General features: G+C 46.1%; 1 protein-coding gene across 1 annotated transcript in view; it reads left to right on the top strand.

The window, feature by feature from the left end:
• Positions 1-23322, top strand: part of LOC119452676 (Down syndrome cell adhesion molecule homolog) — a 270087-nt gene that overhangs the window by 31704 nt on the left and 215061 nt on the right. Inside the window, exons 4-5 of the mRNA XM_037714673.2 lie at positions 14316-14615; positions 22489-22608. Of these exons, the coding sequence (XP_037570601.1) occupies positions 14316-14615; positions 22489-22608 (420 nt within the window). The remainder of the gene's footprint in view (positions 1-14315; positions 14616-22488; positions 22609-23322) is intronic.

Here is a 23322-nt window from a genome sequence, read left to right as displayed (position 1 = left end):
CAGCGCTGAACTTGAGTTCTCTCCGCTGTATGATGATCCCTTCAACCACACTCGTCAGGAAAACTCGTCGTCAAGGAAGACGCGGACATTATACCTACCACGTCAGTTCGTCTATCCGTACTCTGCAGCTACCTCACCGACGAAGTAGTATTCTTTGAGCTGGCGAACGTTTTTCTCATTCAGAAAGTCATTCTGCCTTATCCACCCTCGCCGTTACGACTGGTTCGATCACCCTATTTGTCACCAATTCGTTTCCCCTCAAGGTGGCTGCAGTCCATTGATTTCTGGCACAATTTTACCGCTCAGCATGAGTCGTCTCCAGTTGACCTGGAGGCGCAGAGTGCCCTCAAACTTGCCGCCTTACCTGCCGCCTTACGACGCCTTACCTGCCGATCTGTTCAATTCACCTATCGCCGACGGACTCTCTCCTCTTCAACGTTCCGAGCTTCTCCATTTGCTATGACAGTTCAGCGATTCTTTCGACGTTGCCAACACGTACATCATCTGTTTGCAACTAGATAGACACTGGCTCCAACTCACCGCTGCGGCCACGGCCATATAGTGTTTACGCCGCAGAATGTCGAATTATTACCCAGCAGGTCGACGAGAGGCTTCGCCAAGATGTCATACGATCATCACACAGTCCGTGGGCCTCTCCAGTGGTTCTTGTGAAAAAAAAAGAAAAAGAAAGACCTTTCCATCCGTTTAGACGTGGATTATCGGCGCATTAATAAGATCACTTTAATAGACGTATATTCCTTGCCACGGATTGATGATGTCCTTGATTGTTTACGGGGCGCCGAGTTCCTTTCATCATTAGATTTGTGCTCGGGGTATTGCCAGTTACCCATGGCAGATGTCGATGGTCCGAATACTGCCTTACTACACCTGACTGGGTATGTTAATCTAATGTCATGCCCTTTGGCCTTCGCAAAGCGCCTGCCACCTTCGGTCGTGTGATGGCCGGACGCAGTGCTGCGTGGCTTGAAGTGGCGCATATGTCTATGCTCCTGGATGACATTGTGGTATCCGCTGCATATTTAGCAATGCACCTTGAGCGCCTGAAACACAGCACGACACTCTTAACGGATGCTGCACTCCAACTCAATCTCAAGAAGTGCCGCTTTGCTGCGCCGAAACTGACGATTCTCGGCCACGTTGCCTCCAAAGACGGTATACTTCCCGACCAGCCAGATGCATTCCAGTATGCGCCAATTTCGGAAGCCACCCAATATGCCGAGGAATGTTTACTAGCCAGGCGTTTTACCATGGCCGACCAGTAGCGCCAGAAACAGATCCGGGACGACCACCCTCCCGCGGCTACTTTCCTTCACGGAACACTCATCTATGGTTGCACGTATCCCCTCATGCTCCTGACCTGTCTTTTACACTTCTCCAAAAGTATGGTGAGCTCTATCGTGTCGTCGAGCGTGCATTCCCTGTTAACTCCGTCATCCAGGCCATTGCACTGCCTGTTGATCTGCGCTGACGTGGACGCGCTATCCTTCACGTAGACCGCCTCATGCCTTTTTCAACCTTCTTGTGTCCGCCTCTTAGATCGCCAGGGTGGTTCCTGCTTTTTCCGCGGGGCAATTATACTGAAGATGAATAAAAGGAGGACGGCCTAGGCGCAAGCAGGATCGCCGAAATGATGCTCGAGATAAACGCTCGACCTTGACTATAGCGCTCTTCGCTGCGGACCTTTTGAATCTACGGTCCTCTTAGAATAAACTTCCTTGCAACAATATAACTTTCTCATAAACAATTCAACGTCACTCGCAATGATATTAGTAGATCTACACACAAAAAAGAAATATAGTGCACAGTTCATACAGCTGACAATAAAATAAAGACAACACTGTAAAATGCAACAAAATTGCTAAAGCGCAATAAAGGTGACTAATTCAGCAAAATAATACCCGATGCATAATGGTATGCAAGATAACATGTAGGTAAATAACGTCAACGCAGTAACAGTAACCTGAAACGTGTCAATCAAGAATTGAGGACGGGCTCGAAGCGATAAATAATACTGCCAATCGGCCGCGCATTGCGTAACCTAAGTCGACGAGTGTCTATGCCGTCAGCTTGCAGAACTATACGTTGTTGTGTCTGCATCTCGTTTTGTGTATTAGTACTCAGGCCCTTTAGTGCGATTACTCATCGATAATGTTTGCTTGTTAGTCGTCAGTTTCTTTTTATAGTGAAAATGTTATGAACCCGAGCGAGAAATAACAGCTATTTGCCGAGACACTTTGTTTACAGAAAGCTTAAGCGACGGCAACGCTTGTTGACAGTAAAATTTCACATGTTTGGGTACTGTGTTAGTGCGACATTTGACGATACGATATTCGAAACCCTGTGCAGTTGGCGGGGCTTTAGCGAACATGCGACACAACTAACTCCTCTTTTCTAAAGCGATGCATTCAGCACCTTACGAAGGATGTCTGTCCGGATGTATATAGGTAGGTACTTGTTTCCTGACCAGCACTAGGTTGGCAAGTTCACTTCAGCTAGTTCCTAAAACGTAGTTTCGAATTCCGGTCATTGTCAGCCATTATTACAATTTTCTTTTCCGAGCAATATACAGGAACTGTGTGTCCCCACGGCGAAATCAAAGCCTATTGCGACTGTTGGGCCGACAGAAGGCAGTGCAGCAAGCAACACTCACGTAGCGCCGTGAAACTTCATGCCTAACAAAACCAGAATACCGCTATCAGTCCTCTTCTGCGCCAGCCGTAACCACTACGGAATGGTTATACTTTTCTAAAGACAGAGCACATACAATGCGCTCGCACGCAAACGTCATCATTCATGCTATCCGTATGCGCGCCATGCAGGGCAACGACTTTAATCTGTTAAACTTGTTTGCGCTAAGTTACTTTTGTCAAGCAGGCGCTTTAATACTTCTTTCCTGGCGTGCCTGTACTAGGTGTAGTATCTTTCATGTGCCCTCTCGTCTTGCATTGGTAAAGCGAGATGCTTTCTACACAATGATAAAACGCTATACATCAATATACAGAACTCTATCTATTTTAATTATGAACTCACAAAAGCTTCTACCATAGAAATGAAGTATGTTGAGTGACTAAGATAAGCGGGTGATCATGATCGAAAAGAAAACTAAGTAGCGGTGTTTTCCATGCTTCCACCTCAGAGCATCTGTCAATAAGTACGCTTTCGATATACATATGCTGTTCCCTTCGCGGACGTTCGCTTTTTCATATATATGCCATTAAATTCCCTGCATGAAAACTCCCTATATAGACGCGTAAAAATTTGTTTCCTCTTTCAAATATAGCTTTGGTTAGTGTTATCTTTATCGATTTAAGCTTTGAACAGTGAACTGCGTCTTTCAGCTTGAACTAATTTCATGGACTCATCTTCTCATCTTCTTGTGTGTGCATTTTTTTCCTCTCTCTATGACCTTCCATCACCAACGGCTTGTTTATGAATAGCAAACAGAAAGAAAGAAAAACCTCCACGTCTTCTACGCTGATATTACGAGATCCAAGATTAGTCTATTCAGGTGCGCCGTCCAATAAGCCCGACGCCATTACGGCTCCGCTCGGCCTCCCGGTTTTCTGTCGTTCATCTCGTCCGCTCCTTTCTTCGATACAGATTGTGGGTCACCACGTATATAAAATATAATGAGGCACTTGCGCTTTTTTGGAAATTTGTCTTTTTTATTGCTTTGTCTGTACTTGCAAACATAAATATATTATTACACTTTTTTTCTATTGATGTAGTAAGCGGTGATACTAAGCCACTCTCTTAAATCACCAACGAACTTCCAGATTTGTATTTGACGTTTCATACTATCCTAAACACAGCAGGGAAAAGAGCTCCCCTTTTTTGCTCGAGAGAGTGCGCGATGGTATTGGAATTGCAGCTATTTTATGATGTCCTTGTTGAAATGACCAAACACGTATATAGCTACGCTGAGTTTCTTGACGGTTTTTTTTTTTATTATGTACCCTGGGTTCAGTATAGATTACACATTGCAACTAACCTAATCAACATTACATTTCGTGAATACTTAAGCTGCTTCCACAATATGCATACTTTTCATCGCCAAGGCAAAGAATATCACCGACTGCTTAAAATTGCTGCTTCCGATCCTTGAAATATTTGTTCTGTATGAGCAATACTGTCGAAATTTTGAGACCTGTCTCTGCTCGTTTGAAGAAGGCATATACAGGGTGTCCACTTTGCCACACTTAGGAACTCGGTGCATTGCCAACTTGTGCTCATCTTTTATCTCTCCATGTTCGTTTGTGAATAAGACTGTATGCTGTAGACATTTTACCCCATGACGTTGTTTCATCATTTCTTTCCGTATGCTTTTTTTTTCAGGGGTAGCCGCCACCATTATAGGGTCACTACATCTCTTTCTTTTATTTTCACTTGAATTAAAAAAGACAGGGTGACCCAGCTGATGTTAGCTAAGCTGTTTATAAAAAACAAACAAAAAAACTGGCGCTATATACGATTATAAGAGGCGTGGTGTGCGATCATCAGACATTTTCCGCTATCAGGATAAATTTTGTGTACTGGTTAATTACACAAGATGAATTATTCAAGTGTTATTGCATCCTAAAGCGTCCCATTCAGTCGTTTTCTGCGCGCTACGTCCTGCTTAATTGTTTATTCCGCGCTTTACGCGTCGCGCTCCAAATATGAATGGTGTCACGTGATCACTTGCCGCGACACCAGTGGCCCCGAAAGTGATTCGAAGGAGCTAACTACGCCATCGTCACGCGGAGCACGCGGAACACGCAGCTCGCGATCAACGGAAGCCGACACCACCAACAACAGCTTGCCTTTTCCAGGCGGTTGCCGAGCCAGGCTATGAACGAAGTCAGTTTCTTCGAAACACTACTGAGGCCGCGGGTGTTGCGCACGCTGCACGCGATGTTTCTTTTTATATTTATTGCTTTATTTGTCTTTATTTAGGGAGGACTTGCCGCAAGGTATATGGAGAATAAAATAAAACCAAATAAAAGCTTGTAACTCTGCATTGTGCAGAAACTGCAGCAATGTCTCTGCACACTTGTCCGTCACCCAACGGGTGTAGTTTTCAGATACAGCTGACTTCAGTCCAGCCTTCCTTTACTCTTAAGTCTGGTTGCCCGCGCTCCAGGGCACATCCAAAGCAGGTGCCTAGCATCCGCAGGAGCCGAGCGCCTGGGGCACGTCCTTTGGCCGACTTTTCTGGATCCCCAAGCCCAGGTACATTATGTTTTGTTTACTATTAGATGTCACTGCTTTGCAGCCCTTTTGTAGGTAGTGGGAGCTAGTCAAACTGCTATTATGCAGCTTTTACTCCCGCCATCCTTCATGTAGGATAGATCAAAATAAAAGATTCAATTCAAGTGGTGCAAGGACCACTCTTGCCCGAAGGCTCCGAAGAGATACTTCCTGCGCCAGAGTGAGGTTATGAGGAACGAAGCAGGGAACACGGGGGAATTAAGGCACGTGGTTCCTTCGGAGGTCAGATTTCAGTGCTTGGTGGAGAGCGTGGGGATCCGACGGAAAGGACACGGGTGTTTGAGATACGGTAGCGGATCGAGCCAGTTGGTCTATCGTGTTGTTGAAACGGTTCCGACCGTGCCCCTGTACCCACTGCACCTCAATACTGAGATGTGAGGAGTTGTGGAGTTTGTGGATTTCTTCACAGATTCGTAGCGTTTCTGTAACTTTTTTTTTTCTTCAGGTGAGTCCGCTAAGTGAGTCAGTGTAAATCTGCACTGTCGAGGCGTTGGGTTCTGTAGAAATGGACTTGAGGCACCGTGTACGGCTTGAAATTCGAGCATTGGTCAGGTCGGGCGTTTCTGTCTCGTAGGTAAAGGAAGATCGAATGAATGGTGGGATGAGATGGGGCTCACGAAGACGACTCGCCTTACCCTAGAAAAACCCGTCACATCTGCGTGCACGACACAGTGACCCCCGGGGTCGGTATTCTCACTAGTAGTAACTGGATGGTCATGTCGGGGGAGTCTCGTAGTTTTGTTTATGGTGACGGGTGTTTAGCACCATGGGGGAAGGAGTGACGCATAATCACGCTACACCTTTTCTATTTCGTGCGCTACGAGTAAAGCGCGGAAAAGATAACTACGCAGGACATTGCGCACTGAAAAGGACTGAATGGGATGATTTTATCGTGCATTGACAGCTTTCCCATTTAAAGTGAAAAAGAATTTAAAACGAAATCAAAAAGCATTAAAAATTTAACAAATTTAATTCGTTATCTACTCTAATTAGACAGGTAATTAGTACACAAAATTTATTCTGGAGGCGGCGGAGGACTGATGACCGAATGCCGTAGGTCTCATAATGGTAATTTTATAAGTTATTCAGTTATTTTTTTGACGGCTTGGCTGACGCTAGCTGGTACGGCTTGTATATGGATAGTGAGACGGTCATTTCTAAGTACTCTCAGCGAGTTTCATTGTTTTTTTTTTCTTCTTTTTTTTTTTAAAGTCGCGCCCCTGAAATGATCGTACGTTTATATACGTGCCATCATCATTGACTGCCTTCTGAAATGTCTGCTTCGCAGCTTCGCAGCTTCGGAATTCCCTTTTCCTAAGCACTTTACGGAAAGAGCGTAAAAGAAGTTGGGAAATGAGGGTCACGTTAAGTGCCCAGGCCTAATTTAAAGAGCCCCTCATCAGGCTCTCGTCGGAAATACTTATTCTTAATAGAATTTATAAAGCGCCATCTCAGGTAGCGTTATATCACAACAATGAAAAATAAATGGTCCACTGATAGCGGAGACAGAATTAAATCAAATATTGGGAGACGATGGAGCGAGTAGGCTAGCTGCCCTCCCCGCAGCAGAGACCCTCCCCTATTGTAGAGTATGCTGTAATGGGGGAGTGGGTCCAGCGGACGCCTTAGCAAGCGCGTAGGTTGAAGCAAAAAACGCGGAAAATGTGGTGGTGCTGCCGTCGCCTTATTCTGAATCTCCGGCCAATAAACGTTGGCTCCGGCTGTTTCGGCAGCGCTCATTGGCTGAGGCGAGTTCGCGGGCTGAGTAGCTGCCGTCTGCTCGATGCACCGTCGTTGTTGCGTCGTTTGCGTTCTTTGCGACGCTTTGTTTTTTTTCATTTTATTTACAATAGATCGGTGGGGAATAATCTCAGTGTTACCGCCACCGAGTATCCGCCTGTCAAAGCTCCATGCAGCTGCGCTGGGGTCTCCGGCCGACGAGCGGGGCCGCTCATTCGGGAGAAAGCGACGGTGGCGCCACCTGGATTTTCAATAAAAAATGTCTTAGCGCACAGCCCTCGTTGGACCCACTCTCCCAATCTAGTACACTTTACCTATTGCATCGACCAGTGTCCGCAAGAGACATTGCTCCCTCTGTTCCGTTACGAAACCGACAGCCTGCGTCACGCTTACGTCACGAACCCCGCCCCATATATGGAGGGTGTGCCCCAGCCGATGTCATGTTTTCTTATCCTCTACTTTCTTTTTTCTCTTGCGTTCAATATCAATACCAGAAGTTAACAACCAATGTGTGGCTCCTGGTTTCCAGAGTGAGCATTCGGCCCCCGCGGTAGCACAGTGACTGTGGCGTTCTATCGCCGATGTGTGAGTGATAGCCGATTTCTTACGTTGCCAAAAATGTGTGTACGTGCACAGCATATCCGTTACTTCGTGATCATCAAGCGAAGCTCTTCTTTGCTGCACATTGGCGCTAGTAAATGGCCTATTAGTGCAACCGTTAGGACCACACACTCGACTAAAAGCAGTACTCGTACCGTCTTTCCGTGAAATATTGCGTATGAATGAATATGACGCGCGGGACACCGTTACTTAAAGCATGCGAAAATTGTAATATGACAATTAGGACTTTCACCGCTGTTTTTGCGTACCTGCAAAACTAATCGCTTACGATCACTACACATTGTGAAAAAGGGCTTACCTGAACGTTAACAGAAAACACTCCTTTGCGGTTGCGGTAAACCTCTGCGTCATCGCTTCCGGGACTCTTTATGCGCACATGTGTGCCGTCGATGCAGCCGGTCACCCCGGGAAAGTGGGCGATCTCATAGAAGTCCCGCATCACGCCTGACAACTGTGAGGCATCCGGGAAGCAGACAACTGCTCGAAACAGGTGCCTGGCAATGAGGTGCGTCACTTTTTTCACCGTGTGACATACCGTGGGCGGGGACACATTGACCAAGTCTCCGCTCACAATTTGAAAGGTTCCGGCGCCGTAAAATCTCAGTGCCACAAGCAGCTGTAGCATAGGTGTCAGCGGCAGTCCTCGGTTGTCGCCGCTCGCCTCAAGTGGCAGAAAGGCCAGCGGCTCACGAACTGTTTGCTTCGTGAATCGATAGCGCGTGATGAACTCATCATCGTCGTATACCTCCATCGGGTTCGATATGTCACGCAGCCATGGCCGTGGCACACTTTGCATGTAAAATGCATCACCGAAGACGACATCACAGGCTCTACACGCAAATTCGTACGCGCTGATTCTTCTGGCGACGTCGCTCCTATACGACGCCATGTTGCCACAGCCCCTCCAAGCCTGTATACTTCGAGGTAGCACTGGCTCTGTCTTGAAAGTTTCGCGTACTTGATCAAGTGAAGTCCGCCAGGAGGCGCTTCAAGTCAATGGAGATTTATGATACGCGTTGGCGCCGACTTGAGTCGGCCGCAAGTCAAGTTGGAGTCAAGGCGCATTTCTGAATACGGGGGTAAGAGTTTGATTACCGGCCACTGCGTGACATCAAGCAGAAACAGATGTCTACTCTGATTCCGGCGCCCGTTAAGGAGCGCCACGTGAGGTCTTTCGTCTGTCATGCATGGCTACGGCATCTTTCAAAGCCAAGCTCCGTCTAATATCGATGAATATTCTGTTTTTGGAACCATAATAAGGATTGATTGGTCTAAAGAAAATATACTTGCTCTGTGTCATCGCCACCACAAAAGAAAAAAAAAGAAGAAATAACTCTCTTTATTACTGTTTTTTTTTTCTTTTTTTCGGGATTCCATAGTGGTGGTCTTGAAATTTCAGATCGTTTCTTCAACTCTTATAAATAACACAATCTCACCAATGATTGACAAACCCCGCATTGTCCAGAATGCAAACACCGGGCGTGTAAGATGATATGTGCGTCTTTTAAAATAGGATATGTCGTTCAATAAAGTTACAAAATTATCAGCATCGAAACGATATTGTAGATGTAGTCGAACTTTTTTTCAAACACTGTAACACGCCGAGTCATCACCTAACTCATTAAAATCCGTAATGCGCCCCAGCATGAGGGGTGAGAAGTACTCGCTATTTAAGCAAGAAAAGTTTATACTCCGAGTACGTGCGTGCATTCGGGTCGCACTTATAGTTTTGAATTATTATTCATGCATCAGCTTATCTGCATCCTTAGTTAGAGTACGTACACATAGCGTAATATGCCTACAGGATTTGTTTTCTTCAATAAGTTAATAATTGTCACTTGTTGTACCTTAGGCACTCTGTGCGAGAAATTATTCTCTATAATTATTATGTGTCTTATAGATATTTGCACCAAAATATAATAATTGCGTCCTACGCACATTCACGCCGAAGTGTAAAGAAGAGAACAGTCGAGCGCACAGAACAGGAAAATCAAACCATTTTGCCACACGAGAGATGCACACCTTAATGTATTGCTGGGATGTTGACGCGAAATAAACAAAAAGAAAAGAAAAGAAAAATCTGATATTTTATTAAGGAAACAAAATAAAACGACGCTACATATTTTAGCCGACAAACTTCTCTACCTCTTCAGACCTATTAGAGCCTATACATATCCCCAGCAGGCCACTGGGACTGCGAGAGCCTCGAAGACACACTGCTAAAGACCACTGGCCCTTGGATCATCACAGGTAGTTTCAACGCGCATCCTGAGCTACAGGGGAGCACTTTGATCGACTCCAGGAAAAGCACTATTGTTTGCTTTGCCGCCGACCATGTGTGTTTTGTGAATGATGGCAGCTCACCTTATTTGCGGGGCACGACATACAGACGCTGCCTCAATTTGAGAGATACGCGGATAAGCCATTATATTCCGACATATCTAAAGACTAGCGGAGTTGCTCGATCCTCCTCTGCTATCTTGCGTGCACTTTATTCGTCAAGGTTCGAGGGACAGATGCATATCGGGAAGGCCTTAAGACCGATTCAGTTACAGATAGAGCTGTTTCAGTGCTGCAGAAAGAAGCATCGATTAAATTTTCATTTCCAGATTTTGCAAGAACACATGAGGACAGGCTATATTCGACATCCAGGGAAGTATGCGAACAAATAATAGTACAGCCATTGAGCCTTGTTTATCGCGTACCGATTGGTTTCGTTACTATTTTTTTTTTCCTGATGCAATATAAATGTGGAATGCCCTACCCAGCTAGCTCTGTGGTTGATAAATATGGTATCCATGAATTCGAATGTGCATTAGATAACCACTTTATTATTGTGTAATTTTATGTGTTTCTGTGCCTGAGTATGTATTTAGACTGTGTATGATTGACTATAATTGTAAACCTTTGTGTAATGACCCCCGCTAGGGTTGACAGTATCAATAAAATAAAATAAATAAGTACCTTTGCGGATCCAATCAAAGCTTTCATGTGGTTACTTCCATAGTCAGCAAGACGAACAGATTTCTATACAGGACTGAAGAGGCAGCGTGCGGTTCATCGACAGGCGCAAGGAAATTATCGGCGCACGACCTCCACTTTGGGTCTCAGGGCTTTACAATACATGCAAAAGAATGTTCAGTCGCGGATGAATAATTTGCAGGACGGACAATGAAAATCTTTCTGTCATTCAACTGTTCCTCAAAGAGCATTGTCGCACATATGGAGGACAGTGAGTGGTCTTCGTTTGTGTCCACATCAAGGGCACCCATTCTCTGCTCTGGCCCTCTACCGAGGTCGCTCGCAGCAAAAGGTGGCGGTAGAGTTCTGCGCACAGATTGCAGCCGCTATGGTCACCAACAATCATGCAACTATGAGCGTCGTACCTGAGACACGTGTACCAGAAATCAAAAAGCCATTTTCACTCAAGCTTCCGGATGCATTGGCCAAATGCCTGTGTTCGTTGTCACCGTATCCAAATGGCATCGCATACACTGCCGTATGCCACCTTGGACAGGGTGCACGTGGTGAGCTGCTCAATTATTACAAAGAGCCATGACATAATGGTGTCGCTGGTGAACAATAAAAATCGAGCTGCCTGATCTCTATTCGTAAATCTGAGAAGTCTCTGTTCGAATTATTGCCCTATCGTTCAATTGCATTTTCTACTTGCGTGGGCAATTCAGGGAAGCGATGATTCCTGCTCGCCTGGAATGCGACTTCGAGTACTGCAATAGCTATCCTGGCGTTATGGCGGCCTTTCGGTGATGTCGCTCTTCCATAAACAACGCCATTCACCTCATTACCTGTGTCCAAGAACAAAAAAAAAAAAAAAAAACTCAAGCTGGGTCCAAGAACAAAGAAAGACGTGAAAAGCGCATGCAACTAGTATGTCACTCACGAAGCCAACCTATAGGGTACAAGAGGCTGTTGGAGTTTATAGTCAGATTTGTTAATAGGTGCCGCTTTAAACCGACTGGACGACGGAGATGGCATAGAAAAAATAATATTGGGATCATGGACTCAACCATCATATGCACAGACTGCCACAAGAGCACTGCTCCACTTTTTGCAGACGTCTGAGCTCAGCGACCGTCTTTTATTGCACTTATTATTTTCCTTCGCCCTTTCATTTTCACTTTCATTTCCACTTCCTCCTCCCCAGTGTAGGGTAACAAATTAGGTGCAACATGGTTAACCTCCCTGACTTTCCTTTTCTTTCTTTCTTTTTCTCTATTTTATCCAAAAGCTGTCACTTCTTGCAGATTGTAAGGACGCGGCCTCATGCGGCATCTGGCGTAGAGTCCCCTTGGGTGGGGTGTTGAGGCCCTATGTTGTTCAACCTCGCCCTCATAAGGATTCCCAAGTACTTCGCGCATACAGTCAAGCTTCGATATACGTCGATGATAGTCGCCTGTTGGCCTCTGCACTGACTCGCCTTCAGGTGCCGCAAGGCTTCAGAGGGCGACAACATTGACGGAGTCTTAGCTCCCAGAGCAAGGCATCAGGGTGTGCACAGAAAAGTGTGCGTTGATTGCCTTTACATAGAAGCCTATGTCATCGCATCGCATTTCTATGAACGACCAACACATGTCCTTTGTTAGGGTGCATCGCTTGCTGGGCGTCGTCATCGACCCCAAGCTCTCGTGGAGCACCCACTGCGTTTGACTGAAGAAGTTTTCAGCCGTTGCCCAGGTGTCGAAATTTCTCTGTGGCAAAACTTGGGGCACACCTGTGGAAGCTATGATGCAGCAGTAAAGGGCATTGCTCCTGGGACAGTCCGTCAGTCTTGTCAAAAAAATTCATGACCAGACTTCGTGTTCTGGGAGTATACATAGTCAAGCCCTATACGCACGCGTTTGCGGCTACCTCGATGCACCTCAACACTAAGTACAATTATTTTCTCGAGATACGATCTAACCCCAACACACGTAGTTGCCGACTTCCCCAGAGTGCACATTCGTCATCTTGCAAGAATTCCCGACCATTACTTACCTTCCATACCGACACGGAGACCTCACGCGACATTTGCATGATTGACCACGGCTAATCAAAAGTCACCTCATCATGAGCCACCGTCAACTTATACATCGGCGGCGAAACCTGCATCTACCCTGTGGTGCCTACGACAGTCTCAAGTAGCTATTCACGGAATTATAAAGGCCTATTAGTCGTTCCGGGATCTGAAGCAGCTGACGCTGCTATTACTCCACCAGACATACCTAGATCGCGTGCATATTTATTCTGACTGCTCGACTTCGCTTGCCAGTTCAGGAGCTGGTTTTGTGATTCCAACGAAACAGATCGGAATTAACTTCAAGGTTTCACAAATAGCAGCATAGCAGAAGCTGCAGTTCTCTATGCCGGTTTGAGCTATGCCATTTATGTGCCGTTGAACCGGTACACAAATGAACCGTGTTTTGTGACTCTAAGGCAGCTCTTCACAATTTCTACTCGGCTTTACGTCACAGAACATATGAGTAGATGGTACACGTCATAAGGGAAGTTAGCCATCATGCTCTGAAAAGAGGGCACGATATCATTTTTCAATGGCGCCCGGGTCACTGTGGCATCGTCGGCAACGAATTCTCTATCAAGTCTTCCCGGTTTGCCCACAAAGACATCCAGACACTTCCAAATAATTTGGTGAGGACGGACGCCGCAGGAGACCGTCTGCGTGCTCACATCAAGACCCAATCTCAATAACAAAAGAGGTCACTGGCGCAGTTAAGTTTTCTGAGTGTCTACAATTGGCGGCTGCCTTACCGGGACCCTTAGGTATGCGGCTGCAAGTGCCAGCTAACCTCTCCTGCTGCGAAACAACACTGATGTGCCGCGTATGGTTGGGAATGGCGTTTACAAACGCTTATTACTGCATGATACTGGCCCATAATCCGACGTCCGACTCCTGCAGGTGCTAGGAAACAATCGAACACCTGTTATGTATCTGGACTCAGTACGAGGTACAACGCTTTTATTCGCAGACAAATTAGAATCAACTAACTCAAGGCTACTTTCTGACTACAAAATTCTGGGATCATGGCCCCGTCGCTGACGCAAAACGCTATTCGCTTACTAGTGCAGTTCGTGATGTGTACCCGCCTGAGGGACCATTTATAGTCCTCGGGTGCATCTTCCGTCGCTCATGCAGTGCTCAATGTCCTTCTTTCCCTCTTTTTATTCCCCCTTTTTTTCTTACCCTCTGGGTAGGGTAGCAAACCAGACGCTCGTCTGGTTGACTTCCCTACCTTTCCTCTCCTTGTTTTCTCTTTCTCTGATTATGTTACAGTGGCAGCCATTACGCGAGCGTTAAATGTTAAATGCCCAAACAATACCATATTTCTAGTTTCTTGGGCCACCATGAATGCATTAGATGATTTTTACCTGTCGTATACTTAAAACCTTTATTGCAGCGAAAAGTACAAAGTCTGAGCGCAGTTTCGCGCGCAATAAGAAAGAAAGAAACTAAAGCAAACAAAAGCAAACAAGCGAAGTTTTATGAAAAAGATGTGGTCTTTGGACTTGTTCCTGATTTCAACATTCATTGTCCCTCTCGGAAGACGAATGGCCACAGCATTGCTGGCTGTCAAGCCAGCGGCTATCAACATCTATCGACTTGCTTCGTTCGAATGCTATAGGCAGGAGTTCCTAACGTGGGGTCCATTGTCTTCTTTCTTGCGCAGAGCCTCCCGTCATCTCGCACTACGAGTTCCGCAAGGACATGCAGGTTGGCATGCGCATCAAGGTGTTCTGCACTGTGGTCCAGGGTGACCCTCCGTTTCTGTTCACGTGGCTCAAAGACGGCGTGCCGGTGGTGGAAAACGGTGCGCCCAGCTCACAGGCGGCAATCAACGTGCACAACGAGCGTGATTACAGCATGCTGTCCACCGACAGTCTGCAGCTCGAGCACTCGGGCAACTACACATGCGTGGTTAAGAACCAGGCGGCAACCACTGCCTATTCCGCAGTGCTTCGTGTAAACGGTAAGTAAATTGGGGTACCGTTGCGCTGTTGTACCGCTAGAATTACGCGCATCGCGTAATTTTAGCGAAAGAGCAGGCCGCACTGCAATATGCGAACACTTTCAAAATTTTTAAAGGTTGCCAGTGGCAGATAGCACAGTTCTTGTTCATGAGCTGGTCTACTCGAATAGGTGGACATTACTTGAACAAAAAGTTGAAATGCCTAAGCGACTAATTAACAAAAATTCACTAATGAAGCCTTATGGCCCATATTGCAATTTACAAATTCTAGCCGTGGAGCTTGCAAGGCGGATCCACTTAGAACGAATTCTCAGGATGACACCAGTTTCGAGATATTAATTCCCGAAATTTGCCGAGAAATGCAATGGCGTTCCAGTTACTTTTGTGGTTCAATGCATAAAACGACGTTATGATAAATTTGAACACCTGGGGTTCTTTAACGTGCACCTAATGTGGAAGCACGTGTATTTTTCGCATTTCGTTCCCCATCCAAATGCGGCCGCCCGGCCAGGATTTGATCCCACGACTTCGGCCTTAGCAGTACAACACCAAAGAAAATTGTCGGATGCGCTTTGTTAAAGTCAGCAGTGAAAGAAAGTAGTTGCAATTGAATATGGTGTCAAATTAGAAAAAATTCATCAATGAACCAATTGTAATACCATGGTTAGCGCTCGCGGTTGGCAAGAAATTTGTTTTCTAGTAGCCCCATAAAGCTAGTTGCATTCGATGGGTCGATTCTGCTGCCCATAGAAGTACCGTTAATTTGAATGTAGTGCCTCCCTGTTAAACTCAAAGTTATTCAGTTCTAGAATTATAGCTTGACTAACGTACCGAAAGCGAATGAGTCGACTGGTTTTATCGACATCGCAATTGTTTTACTCGTAAAGAACTGCCCCGATGTCATCTGATTGAGAAATATTAGTGTAAAGCGAGGTAACATCTAAAGCAACTAGAAACAAATGACCGGTAACCTGCAGATCAACGATATTGGTGAGAAAATTATTAGTATTTTTGATGTACGAGAAAAATGTGGAGAGAGTGATATTGATTAGGCTATCTAAGTAGCGCATCCGTAGCACTCTCATGCCAAGCTCTGAAATAGGGCCCCTTTTTACAGTTGTCAGCCGTATTATACCACATTTATGTTTGTGAGGACTCAGTACAGATATCTACGGCTGGTAACATCAGATGCCTTCCCATTCATATTTTATTTAAAAAGTTATAACTACAGCGGCTTTTTTTTTCTCTCTCTCGTTTGTTCGTTACCCGATGACATCCAGTTAACGGCTCACTTCGGATCGGTCGCGGCGACGTAGGGGAGAGAGTGAGCGTTCGTACACGCTTGCACAGCGGGTGGGACGAACAGCCCGCGCGAGCGCTGACCCATCAAACGAGACTGAACCCGCTAGATTCTGACTATTCGCTGATAATACACTCTCGTTATTCCCTCTGCTGTCAACGCCAGTGACAGTATACGAAACGGTAGTGTTTTGTGCGTTATGGTGTCAACGAGAGCTTGCTGTCCCTAAGTCTAGCTACCTCGAGGAAAAGGGTAGCAAGCAGAAGTATCTCGAGGAAGCACCAGAAGCGCACGCCAAGAAGGAGGAAATTACCCTTTGATGAAGGGCGGATCTGACCCGAAGAAACCACAACGCACGAACTCACGAAGAATGCAGGGCTGGTGTGCCGTTGCTGAACACGCACATATTATACGCGTGGAACCAGAAGGCGCCTCATATGCCTGCACTGCTCGAACTCGTGCAGCGGACGCGCTCGCGTGCAGAAATAGATGCATGTTATCACGCAGTACACTGTACAATCACGGAAACTCTACGGATAAAGAGCGACGAGTCTCTGTGGCGACGAATTAGCGCACGCATAGAAAGGGGAAATTTACGAAGATTCAAGTTTGCAACGTCCTTTGGAAGGACGTTTGCTGCCCGCATTCCTAACCTTGTAAGTGATTACACTAAAATGTACAGTGCTTCGAGATATTTACTTGAGCCGGTACGCATGGACAAAGTGGCAAAGGAACAGATTCGGCATTACGTGAGTTGAAAGCTAAACAGGCTGAGGTCTATTTTATGCAGTGGAATCATCACAGAAGTCGAACGTAGTTGTCTTTGTACTTCTTACGAAAGCTACCAGTCACGTCATCCCGGCTCTGGTGAAAAGCGGCCAGTTTTCATTTTTATTATTTTATTTGCTTGTTCATAAAGATCTACGAAACATAGTGGCATCGCGAATTGCACCTTATAACCTATGTTGGTCGGCCACCCGAACACCAAGAACGGCAGTCACCATGGGGCAGATGTATACATTAGCCACTGAATTAAAATAACAACTACTTAGTTATTGAAACACAGACAATACCACACAGTTCAATGCAGCGGCTGTACTAGGCTACCCTGTTAGAACACTTTCAAAAAGCTTGAGTTTCGAGATGAGACTCTAAATGAGCAACTGAAGTAACAAAAATGTTTTTTTTTTTTTTCAACAGCTTTCTCACATCAGGACGAGATAACGGGGTACTCCCGGCTTTCTATGTGCCCGAAAGCAGCGCGCACTGTTGACTCTATGCAAGGGCTCCTTCGGACTTATCAGCAAGGCATTAATAAACCCACACTCCGTCTTGGAAGGAACCCGTCTCGTATTGCGCTAACCGAGCAGCCCGAGTGCGTGCTTGTCCGGACGTTGAGCGGCGTTGTTCGCTCTACCTCTTCCACCTTGACAAGACGGCCTGAGACAATGCGGTCTGGGCCCAGGCAGACTGCAAGAAGGCACGCAGAGCGGACAGCGCGCCGAGACGAAAGTCGACGCGCGTTCTCCCTCGCGTGACATTGAGGGAGGCGAAAAGAGCGGACAGGAAAGTGCGCGAGCTCGGAGGAAAGGAGCCGCCCTCCCGGGAGCTCCCAAAACGCCGTCGCTCTTTCTCCTACGCCACCGCGCGCGACAGCCTGCGATGATGGCAGCTGCATAAACACAGGCAGAAACGCGCTCGGGATGAAGACGAGGTGGCGTCCGAGAAAGCGCTCAACTAGGCCTCCTACGCCCACCCCCCCCTCCCTCCCCCAGCCAGGGCTCATAAACCTTTCTGTCGCCAGCGACGCTGACGTGCGGCAAGACTGACGACGAAGGCTAGCCTGTGCCTTTTGAAGCACGAGTCGATGTAGCGTGCGCTCGGGCGCTAAGGTCGTAGAGGAGAAAGCAGGCGCGCGCGAGACAAAAATATGAAACGGGGTGTCTAACGGGACGTTCACGGCATTTGCGCACCCCAAATGACACCACGCTTTTCCAAGGATAGCGTCGGAGAAAGTGCAAGCAGAAAATGGAAGGGCATTGAGCGCCTGTCGCATTCGTTTAACAGTTCAGTTATTGTAGAAGCCATCGCGGGACAATAAAAAGTTAGATCCTGCATTTCGTACGCAGGTAGAAAGCAAAACAAAACAGAAAAAAAAGAAAAAAAGAGCTCAATGCATTTAGGCTCCAGAACTTGCGTTCGATAATTCTTTCACGGGTTAGGGCTCCAAGTCGTTGTATATGTTTAAAACCAAATCGTGAGAACGGGACTCGTTTCATTTAAACTTCACGTTTACGAACTTCAAGTTGGGATTTCTCTAAAGTCTATAATACGTGAATTACTAAGACACGGGCGGATCGTGCAAATCGTTGTGAAGTAGCGCGTAACGTAAGCGACACCGTTCTCATATGACATCTCTACATTTGTGACCGCTCACCCGCATGCTTTGAGGCCACCGTGCTGCCACATTATAGAAAAATACACCCCGCGATAAGCGTATAAAGGGCAAAGTGCAGGTGGAGCAAAGGATGAAAATGCTCAGGCACGGTCTACAGCCATTTCGGTGAGAGCGAGAGAGAGACAGCCGCGCCGCCCTCGCAGACGGCGCCGGCCTCCGACGACGCAGCTTGCGGGCAGGTTCCCCAGCGAGCATTCCGGATGCCGTCGGATTAAGTTAATGACCCTGGGGCAGCTCCGGTTCCGTTCCAGAACCGGGCCGCTCTCTTGATTTCTTTAACGACTCCCGGCGCACCACGTTGGGGCATTGGCGCGCCGGTGGCCGACCTGCTGGCGTGTGGCTTGGGCGTGATTACACGCGGCGCTTCAACGTGTCCCGCGGGAGATCGCGCGCCGCGCGCGAAAACCGCGTGGCGGCCGCTGCTGGTGTTTTGGGGCCCACACGTCCGCCGACGGAACGCTCGCCCTCGACTGCGCACCGCGTGGTGCGCCTGCCGTGGCTCTCACCGAAAGGGTCTGCCTTTCCGGGAATGGTGCGCGAACGAAGTTCTTCGAAATAAATGAAAGGGGGGGGGGGGGGGGGGGATGCTAAAATGCTGCGCAATGGGCGAAAGAAGTTTAGCGCGGCTCACTTGTAGAAGGCCAGGAGCTTCGTGATGTTGCACAACGTCTGCTGAGGAGGTATAAAAAAAGAAAGCCTTCTTATCATTTACAATGCAAACTTGACGGGCCGCGGTGGCGCTCTGGCTATGACGTTGCGCTGCGTATAGCACGAGGTCGTGAGTTCGATGGCGGTCGCGGCGGCCGCCTTCCGATAGGTATCCTCATGAGCAAGTTCGGCTGATAGTCAATACACTTTGAAGCAGCCCCAGTTTGCGTGCTTCCTTACATACTGTCGTTTGAGCGCACGTTAAAACGGCCAATAATACTTAAGACGATATTATGCTGACCAACCATAACACAATGTACGGTGCACGACATAATTTCCATTCTCTGAAGACCTAAGCCTCGTATTGTTTCCGGCGTGATTTGGAGTCACGGCACTTTTCTGACATATTACAGTGTTTCGCCTCATTTATTGCACTGTTTTTACAGCACTGTTAACGAGTTTGCCTCGCGCTTTGTGTGCGTTTCTGGTCCCTCTCTCTCTCGATAAGGGCCAGAAAGATAATCAAGAGTCAACGAATACGCATGCAGGCATAGGAAAGTTCCTTTTAATACGCAGTCGTCCAATGCATTTGTCTGAACGAATCGGCAGTAGCACTTTAGTGGTCTTCGCATGCATCAGATCCTCTGCGGTTGTTTCATGATTTTTCCTTTCAAAAGCATCACCTTAGATTACAGTTTACAATCTATTCATTATCTCGATTACGCTATAACTACAAACGATACATGGACACATTGTCTAAGTTTTAATCCAAGAAAATAAAAAAACGAAGCATTTAGGGAAAGATGGCGACATTGAATTGATTAAGAAGCCTCCGCTCGAAGCAGAATTTTCTGCAAGGGGACTTATCTTTGTCCTGGCAACAGCTGCTTTCTTTATCAGGGTTTATACAGCTCTCTTTCCCCAGGATAGAGGAGATTACGTCGGTAGGAAATAGTAACATAAGGGATAGGTAGGGGAAGTAGAACTGTTGAAAAGTGGAGATTTGTTGTGATTGTGAGAAGGCGCTGCCGGTGCTTCCTTATAGTGGAGGTGACAGGCGGGTCTTAGTCTTTAGTTTATCTGGAACGAGAAAGAAAAGCAACGGTGGGAGAGGACTCAAAGCCAAATAGAGAAAGAGAAACGTCAAACGCAAGCAATGGTTGCAAATCTTTTCTGTGTAGTTTGCTAGAAAACAGGAGTCAGAAATTGATCACGGACCGGGGGAAGAGAGAAAGCAGACAACTTTAGGGGGAAAGGGGAGTAGAAACAGGTACCGAGGTATCAAGTCAAGAGAAAGAGTCTGAATAGAAAAAAACACAAGCTATAAGAACTACTTCTGAAAGTAAGGAAAAAAAGGGAAAGCAAGAATACATAAAACAACTAATAAGAGAAAAAAATTATGGCAGATCCAACACGCTTGTGAAATTAAGGTTAAGCGTAGCTTTTTTTAAAACTTGAATTAAATACTGTTCGGAGAGACGCGCGATACGCGCAAATAAAGAAGATCGAACGCGCATGTCGTAATCTGTATGAACCGTAACGTTCGTGAAGAGGTTAAATGCTATATAACCTAATTCATAGCTTATAGAAACAGAGATGGTCAGCTCCGTTCCAAGCAGATGAATCTAAGACAGCAAATTTAAGCGCTATTTTTTACATTCTTCTCAGTAATAGCTAATATATCTTACCTACCAACCGTCCCGAATCATTCGTGAAGTTTACAAATTTGACCTCGTTTTACAACATTGCGAAGGTTGCGTCAAGTTTTGCAAAAAAAAAATAAAATTTTTCTTCACGAAAAAAAAAAAAAGTTCACTCGTCGCGATCTCCTAAGCTATCGCTAAAGGTTTCTTTGTGGTGAAAAGACGCCACCGGAGGTACTTGCTTCGAGCAAGTTCCTGAAACAGGTGAAATTGGAAACAGCAAATTTAATGGTGAAGTCACCAGGTTTTAAAGACAACGTGTTGCATGTCAGTCTCTGCTGTTCAAAGTTTGCTGCTGCTTGTGCGCTGTGACTAAAGGTAAAAGATAGTTAATGAAATGCGTATTTACCCTTGAAAGGCTCAGAGCAAGCTTAACAGCTCAGAGCAAGCTCAGAGCAGCTTAACAGTAATAATATCAAGAGAAAAGCTCCAGACAACTACCTCTCCTCACCCACTCCCGCCTCGGTGCCGTGTTCAGAGATTTTACGAATTTTAAAGCTCGCAGGTTGGCAGGTATGTACGTCCCAGAGCTCCTTTTGAAACATAAAAGCCTGGAAACAGCTGCTTGAAAGCTCGAAAACCATTAATGCCTGGAAAAGGTTTTGCTGACGAAGACAATTCGCCTTGTCGAAAGATTGTCTCTTTGTTGAGGTTTTGATTATTCTCACGCTATTAAATAGGTATAAAGGTATTCGTTCAGACACTAGCTTCCATAGGATATTGATTGCCACACTTAAAAAGCAATGCGCATTCCGACGTTGCTAATAGTGTTTATGTTGTTCCGCATTCATGGAATGTACCACAATAGGAGATGGGGCAAGAATCGAGTGATTTGATTAAGCTCAATAATAAATACGAAGATGAAAATAGAATAATGCGCAATTAAAAACTATAAAATAAAGAACAGTGAGTAATTTAGTAATCGTGCGAGATGAATCTATAATTACAAAAGATTTCAAAGAAATGAAAGTTTCGTTCGACAGTTCAGCTAGAATAATTTGGGAAATAGATAATAGTGACAGTAAAGGAACAAAATAAGCTAACATGATAAAACTTTTACAGGTAGCAGGAAATCCCAAACAGCATCAAACGCATCCCTGGGGCTAAAACATAAGGCCAAGGCCCCAACGAAAAATTAAATCGAGATGTTCAGACCCAATCTAAGCTTATGAAGTACCGCTTCAACAAACCTTTTTCTTTTAATTAAATATCGGCAACTGAATAAGGAGAACTGGTGAATAGATCCAATGTTGCTACAAAAATGGCGCTAAGAGGAGGTCACAAGACGGTACCTGCGTAAATATGAAATTATGGTGTCTTAATTAGCACAACATTGAACTGTTTTGAGGGACACCAGGGATTCTTTCAGGGAAAAGTGAGATGCTGAAAGACAGCAGAGAATGCCATTGGCGATTTCACAGACTGAACATTTTTTTTTTCTTAAGAATTGCCATTTTCGGTGTCCTGGAGCTCTAATTTACCTAGCCAGTTTAATTTATTATCCCCTTTAGTGTCCCCTGAAGTATAACCACTAGTGGCCCGATACCCGTAACAACCTAACAAGACGTAACTGTGAAGGAATTTAGAGGAACACCCCTGAAATCGAGGAGGCCGTAAAATAAAAAAGAAAGTGATGTCAATGACAGCAGTCAAGACATTCAAGGCGAGTGTGCGTAGCACAAAAACAATCGTCAGAAACTCAGCTCGCAAGGAATGTCCCTGCTCGTCTCTTTGACTTCTTCTTCCCTTGGCTGTTTCCTGCAGAGCCACCAAAGTGGGACGTGGAGCCGGAGAGCGCAGCCGTGGTGCAGGGTCGCAACGTGCAGCTGCAGTGCAGCGCGTCCGGAACGCCGCAGCCCATCATCACATGGATGATCGCCTCCGGTAATGCAACGTCACGGTCATGCCGGCTACGCTGGATTCGTGCCTGGCACACTCGTACTGCGAGGCTGTTGCGTCTGAAGGCAGGCTAAAGAAAGCGCGAATTCTAAAGCTCGCGGGCCGAACGGTTGCCCGAAAAGGGTCTCAAGTTGGACTTGCTTGTCTCCTGTTTGGGGCGGCCCAACAGGAGACACATAAATGTGTTTTTCCGAGTGTAAAAGGAGCCCGCGAATACACGCAGAACTGCCACGCAACTGGCCGCTCGAGGCACTTCGCGTGCATTCACGGGCTTCTTTCCCGCTCGGAAAAACATTTTTTTTTTTTTGTAGCACGTACTGAGCAACAGAAAGCTGTATCGGGAGTTTTCCATGTTGCTCTACAATTTTCTCATTGACACTTTGATAATTAGGACAGTACTTCTCAAGTTAGATAATTAATTACAATTACCTTTTTAAATCTCAGCAACGAAAAAATTACTGGCGGCTACTCCACTGCACTGCAAACAATACGCACTAGGTTTGCTTCGCGTAACGCCTTTCCTCTTTTTGTAAATCGTGCTGCGTGATAGCTGGGACACCCTGTATAAGTCTGTGGGAAACAAAAAAAGAACGAAAAAAAGAAAAGAAACACTAGAGCACCGGTTTGTTGTCGTTCTTGGTGTCGTCGTCGATTTAATCGTTTTCATCGTCGTTACCTTCGTAACTAGCTGTTCCAAGA

This window comes from Dermacentor silvarum, chromosome 1 (genome assembly GCF_013339745.2).
Source record: "Dermacentor silvarum isolate Dsil-2018 chromosome 1, BIME_Dsil_1.4, whole genome shotgun sequence".
NCBI classification, from domain to species: domain Eukaryota; kingdom Metazoa; phylum Arthropoda; class Arachnida; order Ixodida; family Ixodidae; genus Dermacentor; species Dermacentor silvarum.
Note: the sequence above shows the minus strand (reverse complement) of the source record. Positions and strands in the feature narration are given on the sequence as shown.